We start from the raw sequence: 20,736 nt of genomic DNA, 5'->3' as shown, positions 1-20,736 counted from the left end.
AAAACATTTATGGGCATTGGTATGGAGGTCCAAAAGGGACACATTTAATAAGTCAACGTGTAAATATTTATGAAGGTCATAATTTAAATTAAATTTGGACTAAATAGGCCAAATATATTACCCAATTAATAAATAATTAAGTATTTTATCAACAATTATACATTTATGATCATTTATTACTTATATAATTACATTTATTAAAATTTATATGCAGTTAATGTTAAAACCAAATACAATGGTTTAGCTATTTAGCTATTTAGCTTTGCAGAATTAGTTTATGGCCTTGTGTTCCAGCAAATCATAAATCAATTGTCAGTCCTACCCATCACAGTCACTCAGTAAGGTTAATTACTGAAAAGGTAATTGGTCTGCAATGATGTGAATAAGTAAATAAAGTTTATTTGTATAAGTTTAAATAAATGATAAAAAAAGATTTTACTTTTAGGACCTGAGGGCTCATGTTGAATTACGTCCCTATGCCCTTTGCTGAGCAGGTTGACCAGTCAAATATGTATTTATTTATTTTCAAGAGTTATTCCATGATTTGATAATTAACTAAACAATGAAATAATTATTGATAATGTGAACAATAATGAATGCAGATTTTATCAATGATTTTTTTTCATTTGAATATTTATACCTTTAAGTAAATACTAAACATAATTTTCATTAAGCTCAAATTTTTTGCATTAAAATTGTTTTCTACTGCTCAGATGTAATATTCTAATATTCTATTCTAATCTAATCTAATCTAATCTAATCTAATCTAATCTAATCTCAGTTTACATGAGTTGTAAGGAGAAAATCATCAGCCTGTACACATGTAAAGACTCATCAAACAATGAGTAAAACTTCAGGTTTTTCCAAGTAATGCTTAGCAGCACAACATTCTGTTTGCAATGTTTTGTGTTTGTCACTCACTTTCCTACGCTTGGATTTAAGAAAGTAAGTGCACCACAAAATGTGGTTAGTGAACGTCCCCACCCACATGCTGTGGGAGCCATGACGTATGAGGCAGTTATCAAAATATACTGTAGCATGAAAGGGGAATGCTTTAAATCACACAGGTTAAAAAGGTCAAGTTGTTAATCCTCCTGCAGGCATGTTTTTTTTTAATCAACAATGTGTTCCTCAAGGCTCTCATGGCTCCTCAATAAGATGCTTACGTTAGGAAGAAACAACATAATGTTATAAATTAAGTGCATTAACTCTATGCATTCTAAACAGCCTTCTTTTATCTTGTATCACTGTTTAAATGTTTTTGTAGTGACGAAGCACCAGCTGGGCCTTATCAGATTTCTGTGCCAGTCAGGAGATGTCACACCTGTTCACGACAATGAACCAATCAGGTATGACCTTTGTTGTTCCAATAAGCACTCCCAGCCTTAAATCCAATCAGCTTTATTATTCATAGACTTGTGTATGCTGCACATCCCCAGGTAGGTATCTTTGGATTATTGCATCTCTGTTTTGCATATGTTTTATTGCAATATGTTCTATTGCAATATGTTCTCTGCACGTGACAAATGTACGTCTGTAAAGGAGACAAAGCACTGCCCTGCAGAGGAGCAGAAATGTAAAAGTTCCTTGAAGCTGGTTTGCCAACATTCTCTAAATGCCTGGAGTACACACCCTACAGTTTGTGTAATTGTTGTTATAAGGTTACAAATTAAGTCTCTGTAACCCAGGTGGGATTTGAACCCACAATCCCCAGCTCCGGAGGCTGATGCCTTATCCATTAGGCCACTGGGCCAGCTGCAGCATCATTTTGTTCAGGTTCAGAACTGTGTAAAAGTAGATTATATTTAGTTTACTAAGACTATACAAAATGCATCAATATTTAATAGAGAAGTACATACTTAATTTAGTAGAATCATACAGACAAAAAAAAAAAAATCAGTCAATTAGAAATATTTCAACTCAATCTGTTATAAAACAATTCAGTCAAGTTCAGTTTTTTACACTTGTTCATGCCTTTTGATGATGTATTGTTTTAAACTAAACCTTAAGGAACTTAAGATTCCAGTGTGGTTCCATTATACCTAAATTGCTGCTGGTTTTCCTTGTTTTCATCTCCTGACATATACCTTTGTACAACAAAATTATTTCTCTTCCTTGTACCCTCTCTGGGGTTTTTACTTCACATCAGCACACTGTTCACTCACTTCTTTGCCCCATCAGCACAGATAACAGAGATAATGTTATCTGTGCTGGTGGGTTAATAAACATAAACCAGAATCAGACAACTTCTTGGATTTGCTCCAGTTTTGTGTTTCTTGATCCTCTTTTCTTTTTTTAAAGCAACAAATGACATCTAAGTTTTGTCACAAGTGCTCTTCAGATGTTGTTGTTGGGACTTTCGGCATTGTACCTAGCTCTAATTTGATAGATTCTGGTAGTTTGCGGTTCTGTTTTACTCCCTGCGACGATGCTGATTGATGAAAGACTCCACGAAACCACCCAACACAGCCCAGGGTCACTGCTGTTGGGGTGACCCCCATGTTCACTAATTCAACGTTACCCACATGTCACTGACTCCTTGATGGACTGCTCTGCTGCGTGACAGACGTCAGGAGATTTTTCTCAAAGAGACGAGGGGTTTCAGGGAGTGGGAGGAGGAGAACAAGGGGAGGGGTGATGCTCGCATACCGTGATCTACTCTGCGATCACTCGGGGTAACTGACGTTCTTGATTCATCATCCGACGACCTCAGCGTGGATATATAAGCTGGGGGACGTTGCTGTTCAGAAAACAAATCCAGACCTCAAGAAACTGACCTCAGTTCATCACCAAAGATCTTGGTAAGTGCTTCTCGGTAATGATTTTATGGATTTTATCACCTACAGCCAAACAAATCCGTGGACATGTATTTTAAGAAGCTCAAAATGGATTTGATTCTCTATAAATTTGTCACCGAGAGTCTCGAGAGACAAATCCCTTAAAAACAATAATAAAATCAAAGACTAAAAGGTAAATATAAATGAAAAGATAATGTTTGATCTAGTTTCATTTTTCAATTTTCTAATTTATTCCTACTTGAGCAAACCGAGTTTGATGACAAAATGAATTGCTGTGTATTTCTTTGCATGTCCCTAAGTACAGCCGAGGTTAATCAGCAGTGCCCTTCAGTCCCTCTCAGTGCCTTGACCGACTCCCCCACCCCCAGCATGCTGCCTGGGAGAGACGCTGCTGTCCGGCAGTGCATCCTGACGAGCCGCTGGCTGCCCGCGGCTCTGACGCTGCTCCTGCTGCTGTCCGCCAGCTTCAGCCGCGCTCAGAGCACCACGGTGGAGCACGACTTCCACATCGTTCACAACGTAGACAACAGAAGTAAGTAGAAGTAACTGATGTCTGTCTCCCTATTTAACTGCAGTTGCTACCGTTTTATCTGTCACCAAACAGACATGGTGGAGCAGCAAATCTGGCTTTTGAGATCATTATTCATCATTCTACTTATTTCTCTCTCTTTTTCTTTTTATTCATCCCGTCAATTGAAATCTTGTATTCTATGGCTTAAGTTTAAAATAAAAAAATGATATTCCTTGACTATGTATGAAAACGTTAGATTTTTTTTATTTAACAAAGAAATACATATGTGAAAAAATTACATTTTAGTAAATGTAAAGTATAAACCCAACTCAATCACCTGATCTGAGCTCCTTTTCGCAGTAATGAGATGCACAGAGTGGTCGTGTGGAAGTCACCTACTTTTTCCATTTCCTTTGTTTAATAAACAAAAAAAGTTTATCTTAGTCTCTATGATAGTATTGACAATACAATGTGTTCTTCAGGTAAGATATTACAAGCTGCATTTTAGAAATGAAATCGAAAACATTTTAAATGTTGCACAATTACTATTTTGTCATCCACTTTTTTATTGCAACTTTGAATGTTCTTGCAGAAAGATTATTATGCTGTTTTTTGTCTAATTTTTCTTTGCATACGTTTTTGTTCATATTTTGTCTTGCCATTTTTTCTAATTGAGACATTTAGTACCAAGTAGAAATTTATTATACAAAGACAGCACTTTCCACTTAATTTCAATATTTATTTTGGACATATCTAAGTTTAAGGGTTGTGTTTAGTTTTTTTTCTTTTACACAGATATATATATATATATATATATATATATATATATATATATATATAAACACGTAGAACCTGAGATGTAACATTTAGTTCAAATGAACAAATGAGGTTCGATTGTAAAAAATTTCAGAATCTGGTCAGGATCCATTTATTTATATGTTGAAACCACAGACTCTATCGATGTGCTTCCTGTTTTTTCATGACCGCAGACATGTTTCACTTCCTTCTCCTGCTGATGTTTGTGTCTGGATACACTGTCCAGGTCCAGAGATAGACCCGTTCTGGTACGTGGGCCGTGGAGTGCGACCCATAGGGCGCTTTGGGAAGAGGCACAGCAGCATGGACGCTCTTGGAAACAGTGGGATGCAGCCTGTCCTAAGGACTTTGGAGCTGCTGCTCAACAGCCTCAGAAAAAAGGAAAACCTTGAAAAAGTAATCAGTGGAGAGGAAAATGTTTGGCTACCATGATGCCATGTTCTTGCCTTCTGTCCACAAGCCTTTTTTTATTCTCTCAACTGAAGTTGTACATTCATTTCTTTTAATGTAAGCTATGAGGTTAGTCATACGTGCATAATTCATTCACCATGAAGTATCTACACGTAAAAGAATGCAATGTATATTTATCAATAAATAAGAATGTTGTTAGGATACCAGTTAACGGTGTCGGTTTTTTGAGCTTGCCGGCGCACAACAAAATGTTCGCTTCAAACCAAACAGGTTTCCTTCAAGTTTGTAAATTTTATTTCATAATACATTTTATTTCTGAGTATTATGGCACATAGAGAATCTGTATTTTTTGCATTTTAATATTTTCCCCAACATGTCATATGGATTGCAACAAACGATTACACATAAAAAAAAAAGTGAATGGCCCGACTTTGGAGCTGTGCACAGTGTTGCTCAGACTGGATTGAAACAGGAACAAAAGCAGTGTCTGTTTCCATGCCGTTCACTTTCATTTTCAAGAATCCCAGTACGAGACGAGATTGCTGGCGTCTCACAGCTATAATTTTAACTTCCCGCATGAATCCAGCCTCACAAGTTATAGCAATTTTTACAGTCTCTTGCACACAACACTGAAAGAACCGACCGGGCAATAAACATGTTGCAATATATCATATCCATCTCTTTTTAACACATATACATACATTAACAAACATTTTTGATGAGATATTATTGTTTTTTACATTAGAAAAATACAGGACACCGATGATTGGACCCTTGCAGATGTGCTTTTCATGAAAAACTTTACACCGATCCCATAAAACCAGAAACATGCTTTTTATACTACAACACCTTTTTGGAGAACAAGACCGACAAAAGTACAGAATCAGTGTGTGCAAACTGAAAGATGTGAAAGGCTGCGATGAAAAGGTCACTAATAGAAGAGGGAAGAGCTTTCACACAGAGCATCATCGCATCTTTTATGTGGTCCATCAGGACATCCAACCCTGTTTTTACATTTTGCCAAAGCAAAAAAGAAACAACAAAAAAACAACCAAGTGCATGGCTAAATCAGATTCTGATTCATGTAAGTCGTCACCGAGTAAAGAAAAGTTACCCAGAATGAAAGGCAGTCTCCTCAAATCTAGTGTCTAAGGAGCATACAAGTACAGTGTGAATCACACTGGCCACTTCAAAAACATGCCTTTTGTAGCAACCTGTTTTTGTAACACTCATGTCACCACTGCTGATAAATGAAGGCTTACACTGAAAGCAGTTTGAATCACCACAAGTCTGGTAGAGCTAATTAGGGGTCCTTAGAGGACAGGATAAAGCCTTTAATTTGTAATAGTCCTTGTTTCTGCGATATTGCATAAAAATGTTTTGCAAGTACAAAAATAAACTGTTTGTAACAAAATCGTGTTTTCATGACATTTATAATATAGCCCATTAAATGTTGTGTAAAAATCTCAACAAGATTTTTATGATTACAACACAAATGTTCAGCTATGACCCGGAAAAGGATACAACAAAAACAAACGTTTTATTTAAAAAGAAAGGCCACAAAGTTGAAAACAAAGAATGTAAAATAAATTCTACAGAGAACTTTTTCTTTTTTTTTTCACTGAATGTCAGACCTCAATTTTTCAACTGTCTGTCTTTTTAAAAGAGACTTTTGAGCTCAGTGGGACAAACCTGGTTAAACTAAGGTTGTTTATTATTATTATTATTTCAGTGGTTCCGTGTTCATCTTGGTTTTAGATCATACAGGAAATTCTTTTTGGTTTGGGATTCATTGAAAAGGTTCAGTGCTCCACCTCTAATTTAAGGAATATATTGTAGGCCAGTTGTAAATTGTTGCCATTTTACAAAACAAGAAACCAAAGATTCATATTAGCTTAACATTTCTAAAAGGAGACCCTGATATCATTCGCAGTTGCTTGTTTTCTTCCAAGCCTAGTCACTTTTTCAACTTTTGGCCACCCAACAAGAACTTAGCTAAAATGTGCCAATTATTTATTTGAAATAAATTTCTAACTTTAGTTCCTGACTTTTTGTCAGCAGATTATCATGCGTTACGCATACATTTAGTCTATTTCATCAACAGAAATAGCCTTGCTAACTGAACTAGTTTGTGTCCTACTTCATCAGTGCTAATGTTTAGCTAAGCCAACAGATGGAGAGTCACTGGCTGTTATACCTACTGACATGATTGTATACATAACACTTTCTATGTGGATCCAAATTCACCCTGATTTAATACATACTGGGCTCCAACTATAGTAGAATAAGATCTTTATTTCATCGTCATCAGATTTAGGCTAGTTGTTTCCCACTTCCTGTGTGCATAGTTAAGCTAACTGATGATGATTCATTTGCTTAAGTTGCTGACTGCCCATTTGTTTCAGTATAATTAGCATGCACTATATCTAGACTCAAAGTGATCTTAAAGTCAGACATACTGGACTTATATTATCTATCTCATCTGCATCATCTCTTTAGGTTGGCTCTTCCACTTTTCCCCATGCATAGCAAAGCTAACTGGCTGTTAGAGCCTCCTCGGCCTTCACCAAGTTTAGTATAAATTGTTTACATATACATGTGATCTTCAAGAAAGATACATTGGAATTTAATTATGGTAGAATAAGTTATTTATTTCACCTTACTTTTACTTTGTTGTATTTAGCACAAGCCATTTAATATTGAACTTAAGCTAGCTGGTTCCCCCTTCCTCTATGCTGTGTTGTACTAAGAAATTGGATTTTTTTTTTTTTGAGTTACAATTAAAAAAAAATACAATAAGAACACCCTAAGAAGGGAAAATTTTGTTTTGGATAATTGAAGATCACCAAATCGCCCTGAGCTCAATATCCAATATGGCTGCCACGCATATAAAATACAGTGAAAGTAGATGCTTGGCTATAAACTGTTCATGAGCTTTTTGTCAGATTCTCTCTCATTAAACCAACAACATACTGTAAACTTCTGTTTGGAAACACGTTGCTTTAGTGTTTGAACACATAAAATAAAGATTAGTGCAGATAGCCTACGACAATACGACAAATCCCACTGATCTTCCAATTTGACACATGAAAAAAATTCGACCTGGGGTGTGATATGAACCCCAGATCTGTGTCCACACTTTATAGAAGGAACGGAGCACGACATAACTGGCTGTTGAAGGATCATTGGCTTGACTGGATGCTGGATATCAATTAGCTTCCTCCTAAATTAGAACACTGGCATTTAAACTATGCTGCAATTATATGAATATTTCGTTCTCATCTGTACATCAACAGTAGATTGAACAATATCACAAATGTGCTTTGCATTTGTTTTAGCTCCTGCACGTTGCAGTGGTAGGAAAAGTTCTTCCACGTTTTGGCCCAGATACTTTGCATATCTTAAAACACTGTTTTCAGGTACTGTGAGTGCAATGATCTGATTTTAAATTGTTAAAATACCCAAAGGTTTAAGTGTAACTGTCGTCTGATATAAGTGTGTAAAATGAAAAAAAGAAAAAACAGAAAAAAAGAAAACAAATTAATGAGAGTTGGAGGGTGGATAAATACCTGTTTTGTTTTTACCAGTTTACTTGGGAACTAAAAACACAAGACAGCATAAAAACTGTCTGGTCTTTCCATGATACTGAATCACAGAGAGTCTCACACAATCTTTCCACAGCTTCATCTTACACTTAGTAACAACACTGCTGCAAACAGATAGAGAACGGCAATGCATTCTTCTGTGTCTGTACAGATGAATATATATTTATATATATTCTGTGAGTTGTATGTAGCATGAGGATTGTTTGCAGATTTTAAGGCAGATACACCAAATGCTAAGTCAGCTTTTACATGTGTGCATTGAAGAAAGAAATACTGAAGGTTAATGGTGAAAAAGACAAACAGCCTTTAATGTTTTCCTGTGAGGTGCAGCTGTTGAGGTTGGCTGAGGGTGGAGAACGCAGGGTGGGTGTCAGTCCCTGCTTGGCCGAGAGCTGGAGGCAGATGCTGGGTCAAGGCACTAGATGTGAAGGGCCCCTGTCCCTGAGGCTCTGTAAAGTGGCCCTGAGGGACTTGTGCTGCTGCTTGTCTCTATGGCCGAAGAGCTTTAACCTGCTGCTCTGACTCCAACTTTTCTGAAATGCCATGAAAACAAAACACTGTTATCCAAGAAAATTAAAACCTATTTTTTAGGCCTTTTTTGTACAGGAAAAAAGCAGAAGACATGCAGCAAATGGCCAAGAACCCTGGTCTGAGACAGCAGAGCCCGGACAGATCCACCGTTTTCCTACCTAAATGCCGACCTGCTCAAACTATTAAATTATCTCTTCATATTTGGCAAAGGCCTGGTCGCAAGACGTTCAATTCAGATGTGTTAAATTAAGGAAAAAAGCTAGATACCAGCCCTAGAGGACTGGCCTTGGACATCCTCAAGGGCGACGGCCAGAGGGAACAAATGACGTGATCTATCACTCGTTTTTCAAACCGCGCTGATAAAGCTAGTCTGACTCAAAGCTTTTGTAGGGAGAAGAGTGAAGACTAAAAAAGAATATAAAGAAAGCTCCAATTAGGAAAAAAAATCCATTTACAAACATGAAAGGGAGATGACTTCTTGTAGCTCGATAAAACAGCCTTATCAACCTGTACTGGGTGTGTGTTTCCATTTGGATACTTTACGTCTAATGGTGCTTTTCAGTTTCTTAGTCTGGTTTTAGCAAATGTATTCACTTTTGCATCTATTCAGGAGCAGCTTTTTCTTTGGAGGTGAAAAAAAATCCTCCTGTTCCTGTGTGTCTCTTTTAGACTCCCATACTCCCATGTTATATCTGCAGATAAAGATGTACTATTTGTTCTACGCTGAGGTGATTTAGTTACTCTTCCTTACTGGTGAATATGTAGAATATCAGCTCATAATATACATTTTTCTAAATATATATAGAAAGATTTTCTCAAATATCTCAAAAAAAAAAATTCTATCTCTGGTTTTCTCTGTGCACATCTAGTTTTCTGCAGACGAAACGGATACAGCTGGATTAATACCTTTTAATGGAGGTGCTGGGAGTTTCCTTCTCTGATGGCGCGACGAGTCCAGTGTTTCAGGCTGGAATAGACACAGCCATGTAGTTTACAAACTCCAAAACAAGCAAAACTGGATTTTGATGGACGTCATGTTAAGGTACGCTACTTTTTATCAGCAAAAATATTCAGAATATGAAAAAAAATAAGAGAATCTGAAGGGCAGAGATACCTTGGACTTTGGCTTTATCTTTGAGAAGCGATTGCAGACAGTCACATTTAACCCAGCTGTTTTCAGAGCTGAAATTCTGGCCTCGATGTTTGATATCTTCAAAACAAAGACAAGTCATCCACAAGAAGACCTTGGACTTATGAACAAGCACCGCATATTTTTTATTTTCCCCCAAACAAATAATCCTACTAAGTACCTGTAGTTCAGACTGCTGGACCTGAGCTGCTGCAGTGGCTACCTGGTCCTCCAGGAAGGCCAGATCAGTGTCTGTGGTCCCACTGCTAATACTGCGGGCACATTGCTCCAGTTCTCCTAGCGCCCCCTCCAGGCCATACACAGCTCCAGCAGCCAGGTACACCTGCACAGTCAAGAAGAGCTAAACCGTCAGTGTCCGTCAACAACCTTTGTTCAGTCTGATACGGTTACGTAGCCTACATTCTCCTCCATCTTGGTAAGCCGCTGGTCCAGCCTGCGTGTCTCGGAGCTGCTGGATATGGGAGAGGCACTCATGGACTCGGACGGGGTGTAGCTCTCACCACCAGCCTCTCCGATCAGATCCTCTGTGGCGTTCAAAACCTTCAGCACTTCCGTGGTGATGCTGCACAGTGAGGCCGCTGAATACTTTTGCTTTGATCGGAAAACAAAGAAGCACATGTGCCTATTTATTAGCGCCAGTAATCAAGGGTGAAAAAATGCAAGTAATACATTTTTTTGTGCAAAAACAAAACAAAGCAAAAAAAAACAGAAAAGAAGTTAAAAACAAAACTTTTCTAGCATAAAAAGGAGTTTAGCATATGATTGTAAAAGAAGATGTAAAGACATTAGAGTGCATTTTTATTGGGCTCATTGGGTAAAGCATTTAAATCCAATTAAGGAGAGAAAAATACATTTTTTTTTTTGTTTTGTTTTGTTTTTCAGAAATCCTAACCTCAGAACTCTGAGGTTGTACAAAAACACATTGAAGGGACACACATCAACCTTGTTAGAGCTTGAAATTAATCACAGAAACAGCAGGAGCGCAAAACAGGGACATGAGATACGACACAAATTAGGAGAAATATGCCCAAAAGCAGACAGACAAATTTAGAGAGCTGGGTGGTGTCTTAAATATCAAAACAGCATCAGAATGAACAGCACGTGTTGATTAACAAACAGATGAATTTGCAGGAATTAGCTAATTTGATTACTAATTTATCACATTTATGTTGTGGGAAACTGGTCAGCAAGAAAGCTGTGTGTTCAAACCCTGGTCTGTGTGGAGTTTGATGTTCTCTCCATACATGCGTGGGTACTCTGGCTTACGGAGAGCCATTTCAGTCAAAATTAAATAAAGAAAAAAATAAATGGCTCTCTATACGCATGGGAAACAGGAAGTACTGGATTACTAATTACAGGTTCTAAATAAAACGGTTCCAGTTATGTTTATTTTACAAAAATTTCTTAAAGGTACCAATAACTGAGCCCCAAATAATTTTGCAAAAATGAGTTATTTTTTTAGATTAGTTAAATAATTTTCTTCACATCTTCGCCACAGGTTCCAGTGCATGTGAAGGAGTGTGTGTGTGTGTGTATATATATAACTGAATAGCAAAGATGTAAAAGCAAAAACAGCGGCTGATGTGTTCCCCCTGAAGAGACAAAACACTGCAGACATAAAGGGAGACGTGTTTTGATCAATAATGAATAAATCGTTGGGTGGCACTTTGATCAGACCCTTCTCAGGCTTATTGATCCTATTTTAAGCAAGTGTGACTCTCTGAAAGGTGTTTTGAGATAATGTTAGAAGAAGCAGCCACATGGATGGGAACAAAACAAAGGAGGTGGCATCTTTTCTTTCATCCCACTTCAGTGATCTCGGCCATGAGATATGTATCGATCTGAGCCGCTCAATAGAGCCGCGTGTGAAGACGTCCTCGTCCACTGGAAGGAGCCGGCATCAAACAATCTAACGTATGTGTGGCTGTTTATGTTTGTTCTTTCACTCTGAGCCTCTTTTTCTCGCCGTCTTGTTAAATTTCTAACGGGAACACGGACCTGCGGCATCGCACGTAGCTTCGTCCAATGATCCGCTCCTAATGTCTAAGGAAATTCTGCTCGCAGGCAAGAATTGAACACCTGCAGAAGTAGCGAGCCATCATCCGTCTTAATTAACCGTTATTTTACCAAGAAGTCCCTTGAAATAAAATATTTATTTTCAAAGGGAAACCAGGTGAAAAGACGAACCGAGGCTTATGTTACTCCGATACGAATCTTTATTCATGTTTTCTGAAAAACAAAAGCCAGCGTCCTATTTGTGCACGTACATGCTGACGATGACGCAGATGAGGAATATAGCGGATAATTACATCAGCCGGGCGGCTACGCAATATGGAAGAGTCACTACTTCATGTTGATTAATTTAATAAAAGCCGAACTCTGCGCGGCTGTCTTTGAAAAGAGCACACGTTTGATGCAAAAGCTGAAAATGGACAGAAAAGACAAAAAAATAAAAATAGAAATCTTTTTCTCCCCCAATGAATTCCCAAAAGGCGGATAAGAAAACCGACAGAAGTAGATGTTACGACTACATTTTCCATTAACCGTGTCGGAAGCAGGCGTGACTCAGAGAAGCATTCATGATGTCCCTAATGACCAACCATAACTCTCACTTTTCAGAGGGGTGTGTGAGTGTGTGTGTTTCTACCTGACTTTGTGCTGATTTGACTGGAAAACAACTATTAAGCTAAGACGCTGCAGTAAGGACTTCTAATTAAAATTATTTCATAAGCATTTTATTTTACTGTCTTGTGTTTTGATGTGTGATATTCGTCCCCATTTGTACTAATTTAATGTGTGCATATCTGATTTTATTTTATTTTTTTCAAAAACATCTGAGATGAGTTGTCTGTTGTCTTCCTTTCTAAATGGAAAGTCAGACATACAGAGGCTTAGAAACGTAACCAACCCCTGATTCTTTTCCAGTTTTTCTCACATTACAGCTATTAAAATCAGTCTTACAACTATTGTTGTTTTATGTGCTACACAAACAAAATGTAACAGATAATTAGAAAGGGGAAGGAAAATTTAAAAAGAGGCCAATTAATGAAACAGTCAAAGTACCTGGAGAGGACATGCAAATTCCATGCAGAAAGACTCCAGCAGGGATTTGAACCCACAACCTTCTGGCAGCAGTCATACCATCTGCTCCACTGTGCAGACCTAACTCATTTTTATTTCTACAACATGTTGAACACCAGATACTCCTTCCATTCTGCTATGCAATCACACACTGCTTTCTGTGGTTCCATGAGATACAATCCCAATTAGATAAACTGATGTTTGTGGTTGTTTAACAGGTATGAATACTTTCGCAGTGCAGCGTGCGCAGAGGAGAACGGAGGCAGACTTCTTTGGCGTGCGCTTCACAGATGAAAAATTACCGGACCACCGGCTGTGATTCATTCTGACCTTTGGAGGCTTTCATTATTAAAAATATTTTTCCACAGAGAGAGGTTGCCAACTCATACGCTTTAATAGTTTTACGCTACGCCGGATTACATCGAGAGTGAAGCAGATATTTGAGAGCCTGCAAAGACGGGAGGACTCGCTTTGCTCTCCGGCCACACAATGATCTCACCTGCTGCAAGACGGAAGAGAGCAACTGAAGCCTCTGTTGTTGTTCCAAGTCATTCTGTCCCACCTGATACAAACACACACACACGCGCACGCATAGAGACACACAAGGCAAATAAAACCAGGCAGACGAAACACACCGAAGCAGTGAGCGCAAAGGAGGACAAAAGCAGTGTAAATACAACTTTGAAGGATGCCATGATGGAAGACAAGCAAGACAGAACAGGCACACAAGCCAGAGACAGAGAACGACTGAGAACGAACGTGTTTCTAATCTCTTGTCTCACCTGGTTGTTCGACAGCCCCCCCTCCTGGGAAGAAGGAGAAACAGCAGGGGAACTTGCACTGGATCCGCTCCTCCTGGCTCCACCTTTTTGCGCCGCCTCCTTCTCTCCGTCTCTCTTGCGCTGTTTCTTACTTACTCTGTTCACCTCTCCTCTTTTCTGCTCCTTCTCAGCTACTCTCTCTACGAAACTCTCCGCTCTTTTCTCTAACCTCCTCTCCTGAGCTCCCGTTTCCTCTCGCGCCGAGGCGCTCTTCACTAATCCGGCAGCCCGTTTCATCTGCTGCCCGTTCACCTGTTCCGTCGCTCCGCTTTCTTTCTCTCTCTTGACACTTGCACGCTGCCTTTGCCTCTCCGTTTCTCTTGGTCTCGATTTCTCTTTCTGCTTCTCGCTTTCTTTCTCCGTCTGCTTGTCCTCCTCGTCGGATGAGACGCCGTCTTTGCTGTTCCCTCGGCTGACCAGCCGGCTGAGCTTAGATCGTATTTCCACTTCCAGAGAATCTCCAGAACCAGATCCAGGCCCCGGGCTCCTGGAGACGATCTCTGGCCCCGGGGATACGGAGTCAAGCTGAGCAGAGTTGGGCGGTGGAGAATATGAAGCCACCGTGTTTGAGGGCTCTAGCTCTCCTGCTGTCAGGGCATCTAGTTTGAGGGCGTCTGGTGCAGCTGGTGCTGCTAGCGTACCGTCAGGCACCGGCTGCTCCTCGCTTAAACCTCTCTTCAGCAGGGCGTTGAGTAGAAAACCACTGTTCTCCTGAAACACACAAATCACAGGAGTTAAAATCATCAATACGCAGCAGCATTAAAAAAAAAAAAAAACACACACCTGTTTGGTAGCAGACATGAGCAAAATCGTTGGTGACACAGCAGAGATGAAGAGATACAAATAAGCAACCATTAGAAGAGTTACCTGTGCTAAGGGGTAGATGGACTGTGCATGGTTTGGACCTCCGGGTTTGTTCTGGTCCGTTGACGACTCCTTTCTGCTTTTCCTGCGTCTCCGTGATCTTCGGACACACTGCTTGTCGTCCGCGTCGCTGCTGTCTCCCGTCACCTGCTAAACAAACAGCAGGAGTGGTGAAATGTCTGATTTTCATGGGTCAGCTTCATGTTATTTCAGTAATTAAAAGATGGATCCCAACAGTTTTGTCCAAATGTTTATTTCTCAAGTTCACCCAGAGGCCAAATTACTATAGAATGGATCTAGTTTGGTAAATTGTTTTTTCTCCAACCTGCCATTAGTTTTTGCCTCTATGAAATATGTGAAGGAAGCGTCACCTTGGGGTTAAAGTTCACATCCAGCGCCTCTGTGTGGGCTGAGTGTTGGGATAAGCTCTGCTGGAGGGGCGGATGGTACAGCGGCTGCTGGCGAGGATGCAGCTGAGAGTCCGCCGGTCCCTTCCTCCTCAACAAGTTGTGAGTGGGTTTGCGAGGACACGCAGACAGAACCGACGAAGCCTCGGAGTCCGAGTTGAGGGTCTCCGTGTTGGTGTACAGGCCAGAGGACGGCGAGGTAACAGCGGGGTGCTGGGTGTAAGTCCACTCGGGGTCGTGCTGCGAGTCCGTGTAGTAAGTCTCATCGGACAGTTTGCGGCGAAACTGTTGGAGCGCCGCGCCCCATCCGCCGTCGTCGTCCTCGTCTTCCTCCTCCGAGTCGGAGCCCATCTCGTCGTACGCAGAGACCACCCTGGACTCCTTCTCCAGGACGCTGAACACCAGGCTCTTCCTCTTGGTGAGCAGGCTGGGCCGGGAGAGCTGCGAGCTGTGCAGAGCGATCCAGTTTCCGTCCGGGCTCTGCAGCACCGAGGATGCACCTGGAAGCACAGCCATCAGGATGTTTGAGGAAAAAGAAGAAGAAAAGAGAAAAGATTTTCAACATTTTTTGGAAATAAAAAAAATCTGAAAAGTGTGGCATAGATTTGAATTTAGCCTCCCTGAGTCAATACTGTGTAGAACGACATTTTTCGGCAGGCACAATCCAGATTTGCCGTCTGTCCAACTAAACAAGACTTGTTCAGAGCAGAAAATGTTCTTTAAAAAAAGACAACTTATAATTTTTGAGAAATATCGACTTCAGAAAATCTGTTATCATTTTGAAAGAACTCTATTTTCCAACTGATTTTATGTTTTAAAATAAAAGCATAAAACATTTTCAAGAAAGAGGATGGATACATTTTCTTATGTGGGATATTGAACGTTTTGGAACATAAAAAAAAAAGTTTCCAACTTAATGATAGCAAAAGTAAACCTAAAACAATTTCACTCATTTTTTTTGTGTGTCATTCTGTTGCTAAGAAACCATTTATCACATGAAAAAAAAAAAATTGGTACAACCAGTTTTTTTTATGAAACTCAAATTTAAAACATTAGTTGATTCTTTGTCTTTTTAAGCCAGAGTTATAAAAAGTTGTGAAAAGTTCAAAGAGCCACAGGATTTAGATCCTTGGGGTAAATCATTCTGTGGTACACTAAACACTTTGTGACAAATACTGAAAGAGTTAAAGGGGTATAAATGCTTCTCTAAGTCTCTGCATCAAGACAAGCGATAAGGTGAACGAGACTGGGATCTTTTACTTGAGTTGTCCAAGCGATCCATGCTTTTCCAGCCAGGTAGCGATGCAGCCTTGCCCTCCCTCTTTAGAGAAGCGAACTCCTGCAGAGCGCCTCCGCCAGAGGCAGCGGCAGCAGCAGCCGCCTCCTCCTCCTCTGGACCTTTCTCTGGGGAGTCGTCACTTGTGAGGGAGAACGCTGACCGGGACCGCTGCAAGACGATTGAACACTTCTTTAGTTAGTTTTCACCTTATTTTGTCCAGGGCAAAAAAAAAAAAAACAAAAAAAAAGAAAGAAAAAAAAACAATGGTAGTCGTGATTTAATAGTCCCAACAGCAGGTGGAGCTCCAAAACAAGCAAATAAAATACTATGCACTGATTCCCAATAACAAAACCTCCCTCTGGACACAAATTAATTAAAGGGGTTGTTTATTTTCAGAGCACAACTTCTAATTTTACATGAAATCTTCAAAGCGGGCTCATAATTTTAGAGTTCATTAAGACGTTATTTAAAGTAGTTAACAATAGCTTTCTGTGTTTAGCTTCAGGGAAAGCCAGAAAGGATAAACGCTCTTAAGATAAAAGCCTTATAACAAGTGGGATATGATCTTAATCTGTAGTGCTGCCAAGCAGTGAGGCGGCTCCGAGAGTCCATTTGCATCCGCTGCGTCTCGGTGAGTGTGTTTGCAGAAAGCTAATAAGCAGGCAGGCTGAGAAGTTTAGGAGGATCCGCGCGTATTTTGCAGGACTTTGATCTGCCGTGAGTGAAACAGCGGGAAACTGAGAGGCCCGGAGGGGGGGCGCAGCTTTGATGCTCCGCTCACACACACGACAATGACAAATCGGTGCGAGTCCCTGCTGGCTGGTGGCAGGATCCGGTGGGAGGCCGATCTGCTGCTGGTTGGTTTTTGCTACGAATTCGTGAATGCAGCGTGTCTTTTCGCTCCAGACTGAAACATTACCTGGAAGGATTGCAAACTAAAACGGCTTGCTTGGATTGTCTTAGGTCCAATTTTTGATTTTTTTTATTTAGATCAGCCAAAACCGCTTCCGAAATATGTTCAAGCGACATTTAGAGAAGAATATGTTTCCTTTACTTTAACTTCCTGAGGGGGGAAAATCTACAGTAGAGAGAAAAACAAGTATTGGCCAGAAAACTGTGATATTAGAGGGAATTCTAGGTAAAGCCTCCACAGAGTGACCAGTATTTCTACTAAATCAATGTTAATTTTAGGGTTCATTTCACCTTTAAAGCAATACTCTGTGTAAATTAATTCTTTTTTTTATCTTGGTCTTTTAATTGCAGCAGAATGCAGCTCTCCATTAGAAAACAATTGTGCTGGATCCTCAAAATAAATGATAAATGATCACATGGAGAAAGTTCTGTGTTTTTTTGGAATAACCTCAAGTGCTTCGTTAATAACAAGCTAAGGGGGTGCGCGTGCCTGGCAGGTTTACGGTTGTTAAGGTGTGTGGTCTGGATAGCTCGCACTGACCTTTACCTCTTAAACCTGAAGATTTGATTATTTTTCCACAAAGCACCATGTCCACACACTTTGTTTTTCAATTTTCCATGAACAAGGAGGGAACGACAAGTTCACAATAGGACAGGCAGAAAAATAAGCTGGGCTATCAAACAAGACTGCAAATATGGAGGTTGTAGGTTAGGGGACAAAAACAAAAACTGTCTCTGCACACAGACACGGTTTACACCCACCATCCAGACATTTTGGGATGAAATGGTGGGACTCACCCACAGAGGGTAGGGGTTCTTCAGAGGGTCCTGTGATGAAGTGTGAGGTTGAGAAGGAGATGGCAGCTCACTGGTCTGGACTAGAGATTGAGGTTGTGGCCAGACAAAGTCATACTCTGTCTGCATCTCTGATCGCTTCCTCCTCTGAATGATCTGACAGGGATGACAGAAAGAAAGAAAGAAAGAAAGAAAGAAAGAAAGAAAGAAAGAAAGAAAGAAAGAAAGAAAGAAAGAAAGAAAGAAAGAAAGAAAGAAAGAAAGAGATGGAATCCTCTGAAAAATAAACCTATCCTAACATACCAATGCATTATCTCCAATAGTCTTTAGCCTCCTTATCAAAGTAGGACACAAGAATAATCTTACTACAATTAACCTACTTCACTACTCGATGTTTCATGCTCGAATGCGTCGTCGATGCAAACTGATCCAAGACGAGTTCATTATTATTTATTCATTCTCATTTTAATAATGATGTGTTCCGTTACTGATTGCTGATGATGCGGAGCAATAAAAATGTAGTAAAAAGACAAAGCAGCCTCTCGCCGCTCACCTTCTGCACAATTGTTGTTGCAAGTTCCTCTATGAGCTCTTCTTTGTGGTCCCGCAGATATCGAGCCTCATTCTGCTTCTCCTGCACACACACACACACACACACACACACACACACACACACACACACACACACACACACACACACACACACACACACACACACGTTTCATTCAGAGAGACTCAGTTATGCAGAGGTCAGAGGGAGAGAAGTAGGACATGGCTGGGAAAGTTGGTCATCTAAATATTTAAATTAGGAGAAGAACATAAAAAAGGTGAAACGGCATCCTACCAGACTGTCCCGGAACTCCTCCGCCTTAGCGATGGCCTCCTCTATAGCTTCCTCAGCAACACGCAGGGCGACTGTGAGCGTCTCGGCCATACTGTGTCCTGTTACCACAACAACAAACATGGCTCAGACATTCACATAAGTCGGGGTTAAAGCCTCTGAAAGTTATCTAACTTGCCATTTGCAGGGCAAAAATACATATTTATTTTCTTACTCAAGTTCAGTTTAGATTTTTTGTGATTTCTTAACAAACAGGAAAAAGACCGGAAAAAAAAAAAAAAAAAAAAAAAAAAAAATCAACAGTTGTAGGTTGTTTTTGTAGGGGCTTGGAGACTTTGTCTTGGGTGCATTGAGAATTCACAAAAAAAGATATCAACTCCATCTTCTGCTTCTAAATATATATTTGGGTGGATTTCTGCTTAAGTGTTTGCGTGTGAATGTGTTTAGAACAACAGAGAAGGGGTCAAACGTCGACGGTGGTGCTGAATATCAACAAAACCCGCGAAAGATAAAGGCTCTGAAACGGCAAAGATTATTTTGACGGCAATTACTTCCCGTCTGCGGCGCCGCAAATGCCGACCGCTCGTCAACGCATCTCTCACCTTCACTCTGCCTGTAAAAGACGGAGTCGCTGCCGCAGACGCTGCCATCGTTGTCGTTGCTTCCGTCGTGAACGCTGCTTTCTGAAACACGGAGGGGAGGGAAACCATGAAAGCGTCTCTCCTTACACCGAAACTCCAACATCCTGCAAAAATCGCGCTGCTTTAAGGTGCAGCTGCAGCCACGTGAAAAGTAGGTTACGGCTGGAGCGCCGTGTCATGAAACCTTTTTTGTCAACTGGATTTCCAACCCGGTTCTGTTGTCTCGTCGGCCGTTAAGTTCTGTTTCAGTGTGATATTCACTAAACAAAATGACAGCTCATCTCATCGTTTAATTTCCGGTTCAAAGCAATCACACACACATATGCCAAAAATATTCTGAAGCCTTATTTTTTTGTTCCAGTCCTGCTATCTTTATGTTGCTCAATTCTCAAGGAAAACCTACATTTACTGCAATGCAAATGTGGTATAAAGGTGAATTCAGTCACATTATATGTTAATTGGTCTAATTTGAAGGACAGGAACCACTCTGATAAGGTTATTGGTTAAAAGATTTCCCTTTTTAGAAGCTCACATTCCCTCAGAGGCCCATTAGCTGCAGTATGATAGGCCTCCTGGGGGGCTTCTCATTAAACCAGCAGTAAAAGTGAAGTGGTTGTACTTGGACATGCAGCTTTTAAAGACTAGAAACTTGCAGAAAAAAACAAACAAACAAAAAAAAAAACGTAGCTGCTGATTGCCAAACCACCATGGCAAAGCAGAGAGAAGTCCATCACTAAATCCACCTCTGGGTTCATTTTCATTTCTTGACACAAGTTCGATGGAAACTCATAGAACAGACTAAACATTAAAGAAACTTGGATCCGTGTTCGTTCACACACTTATTCCAACATGTCGTCATTTTCCTCTGCCCTCCTTAGCCAGATGCCCGTATTCTGTAGTTAATTTGGTCCCGTTGCTCAGCCTGATGGCCAGGCGGCAGAGACAGACACAGATGAACGCGCCTGGTGGTTCGGTGCGAACCTGATGTTAAGCAGCACAGGCCAGGCTCACGTAGCTCTGCCATAGCTGTCAAACCGCCAAGACAGCAGCACACAAACTCATCGCTCTCACACTCAAAGTTTGACAAGTCCCTTAAGTTTTAAACATGAGCCTTCTCGCAAAGGGCAGAAAAAAAAAACACTTAATAAAAACCGTTTTGAGAGTAAAACCTGAAATGTATCAGAATAGAAAGTAGCATCCCCCCCCCCTCCTCTACTTTTCATTCAGCAGGAGCAGCAGCTCCGTCTGCAAGGTGCGCTTTATCGTTTCAAGA

General features: G+C 40.3%; 2 protein-coding genes and 1 non-coding gene across 6 annotated transcripts; 1 reads left to right on the top strand and 2 right to left on the bottom strand.

The window, feature by feature from the left end:
• The first annotated feature begins 894 nt into the window (after positions 1-894).
• Positions 895-4,744, top strand: prlh2 (prolactin releasing hormone 2). Of its 3 annotated transcripts, none has more exons than XM_015034702.1 (3): positions 895-2,801; positions 3,130-3,330; positions 4,352-4,744. In XM_015034702.1, exons 2-3 carry the CDS (start codon positions 3,168-3,170, stop codon positions 4,555-4,557), a joined length of 369 nt encoding a protein of 122 aa, XP_014890188.1. In that variant the 5' UTR covers positions 895-2,801; positions 3,130-3,167; the 3' UTR covers positions 4,558-4,744. The 3 variants fall into 3 exon arrangements, with proteins under 3 accessions (XP_014890188.1, XP_014890187.1, XP_014890186.1); XM_015034701.1 differs by having other exon boundaries at positions 896-2,801; positions 3,098-3,330; XM_015034700.1 differs by having other exon boundaries at positions 898-2,801; positions 3,103-3,330.
• Positions 1,681-1,753, bottom strand: trnar-ccg (transfer RNA arginine (anticodon CCG)). The gene has a single exon. It is a non-coding gene; the product is annotated as a tRNA-Arg (tRNA).
• Positions 4,745-5,550: 806 nt separating the features above from the next.
• On the bottom strand, positions 5,551-19,695 carry myripb (myosin VIIA and Rab interacting protein b). Of its 2 annotated transcripts, XM_015034698.1 has the most exons (14): positions 19,425-19,695; positions 18,826-18,923; positions 18,535-18,615; positions 17,985-18,137; positions 16,256-16,442; positions 14,960-15,495; positions 14,592-14,738; positions 13,686-14,435; positions 13,403-13,465; positions 10,222-10,413; positions 9,983-10,144; positions 9,787-9,882; positions 9,579-9,639; positions 5,551-8,674 (listed from the first exon to the last, which is right to left on the bottom strand). In XM_015034698.1, exons 1-14 carry the CDS (start codon positions 19,564-19,566, stop codon positions 8,631-8,633), a joined length of 2,712 nt encoding a protein of 903 aa, XP_014890184.1. In that variant the 5' UTR covers positions 19,567-19,695; the 3' UTR covers positions 5,551-8,630. The 2 variants fall into 2 exon arrangements, with proteins under 2 accessions (XP_014890184.1, XP_014890185.1); XM_015034699.1 differs by lacking the exon at positions 13,403-13,465 and having other exon boundaries at positions 19,425-19,499.
• Between the last annotated feature and the right edge of the window lie 1,041 nt (positions 19,696-20,736).

The sequence above is a fragment of the Poecilia latipinna genome, unplaced genomic scaffold (assembly GCF_001443285.1).
Source record: "Poecilia latipinna isolate Pla-1442-1.1 unplaced genomic scaffold, P_latipinna-1.0 Scaffold309, whole genome shotgun sequence".
Lineage (NCBI taxonomy): Eukaryota > Metazoa > Chordata > Actinopteri > Cyprinodontiformes > Poeciliidae > Poecilia > Poecilia latipinna.
This window is presented reverse-complemented; position numbering and strand designations above follow the sequence as displayed.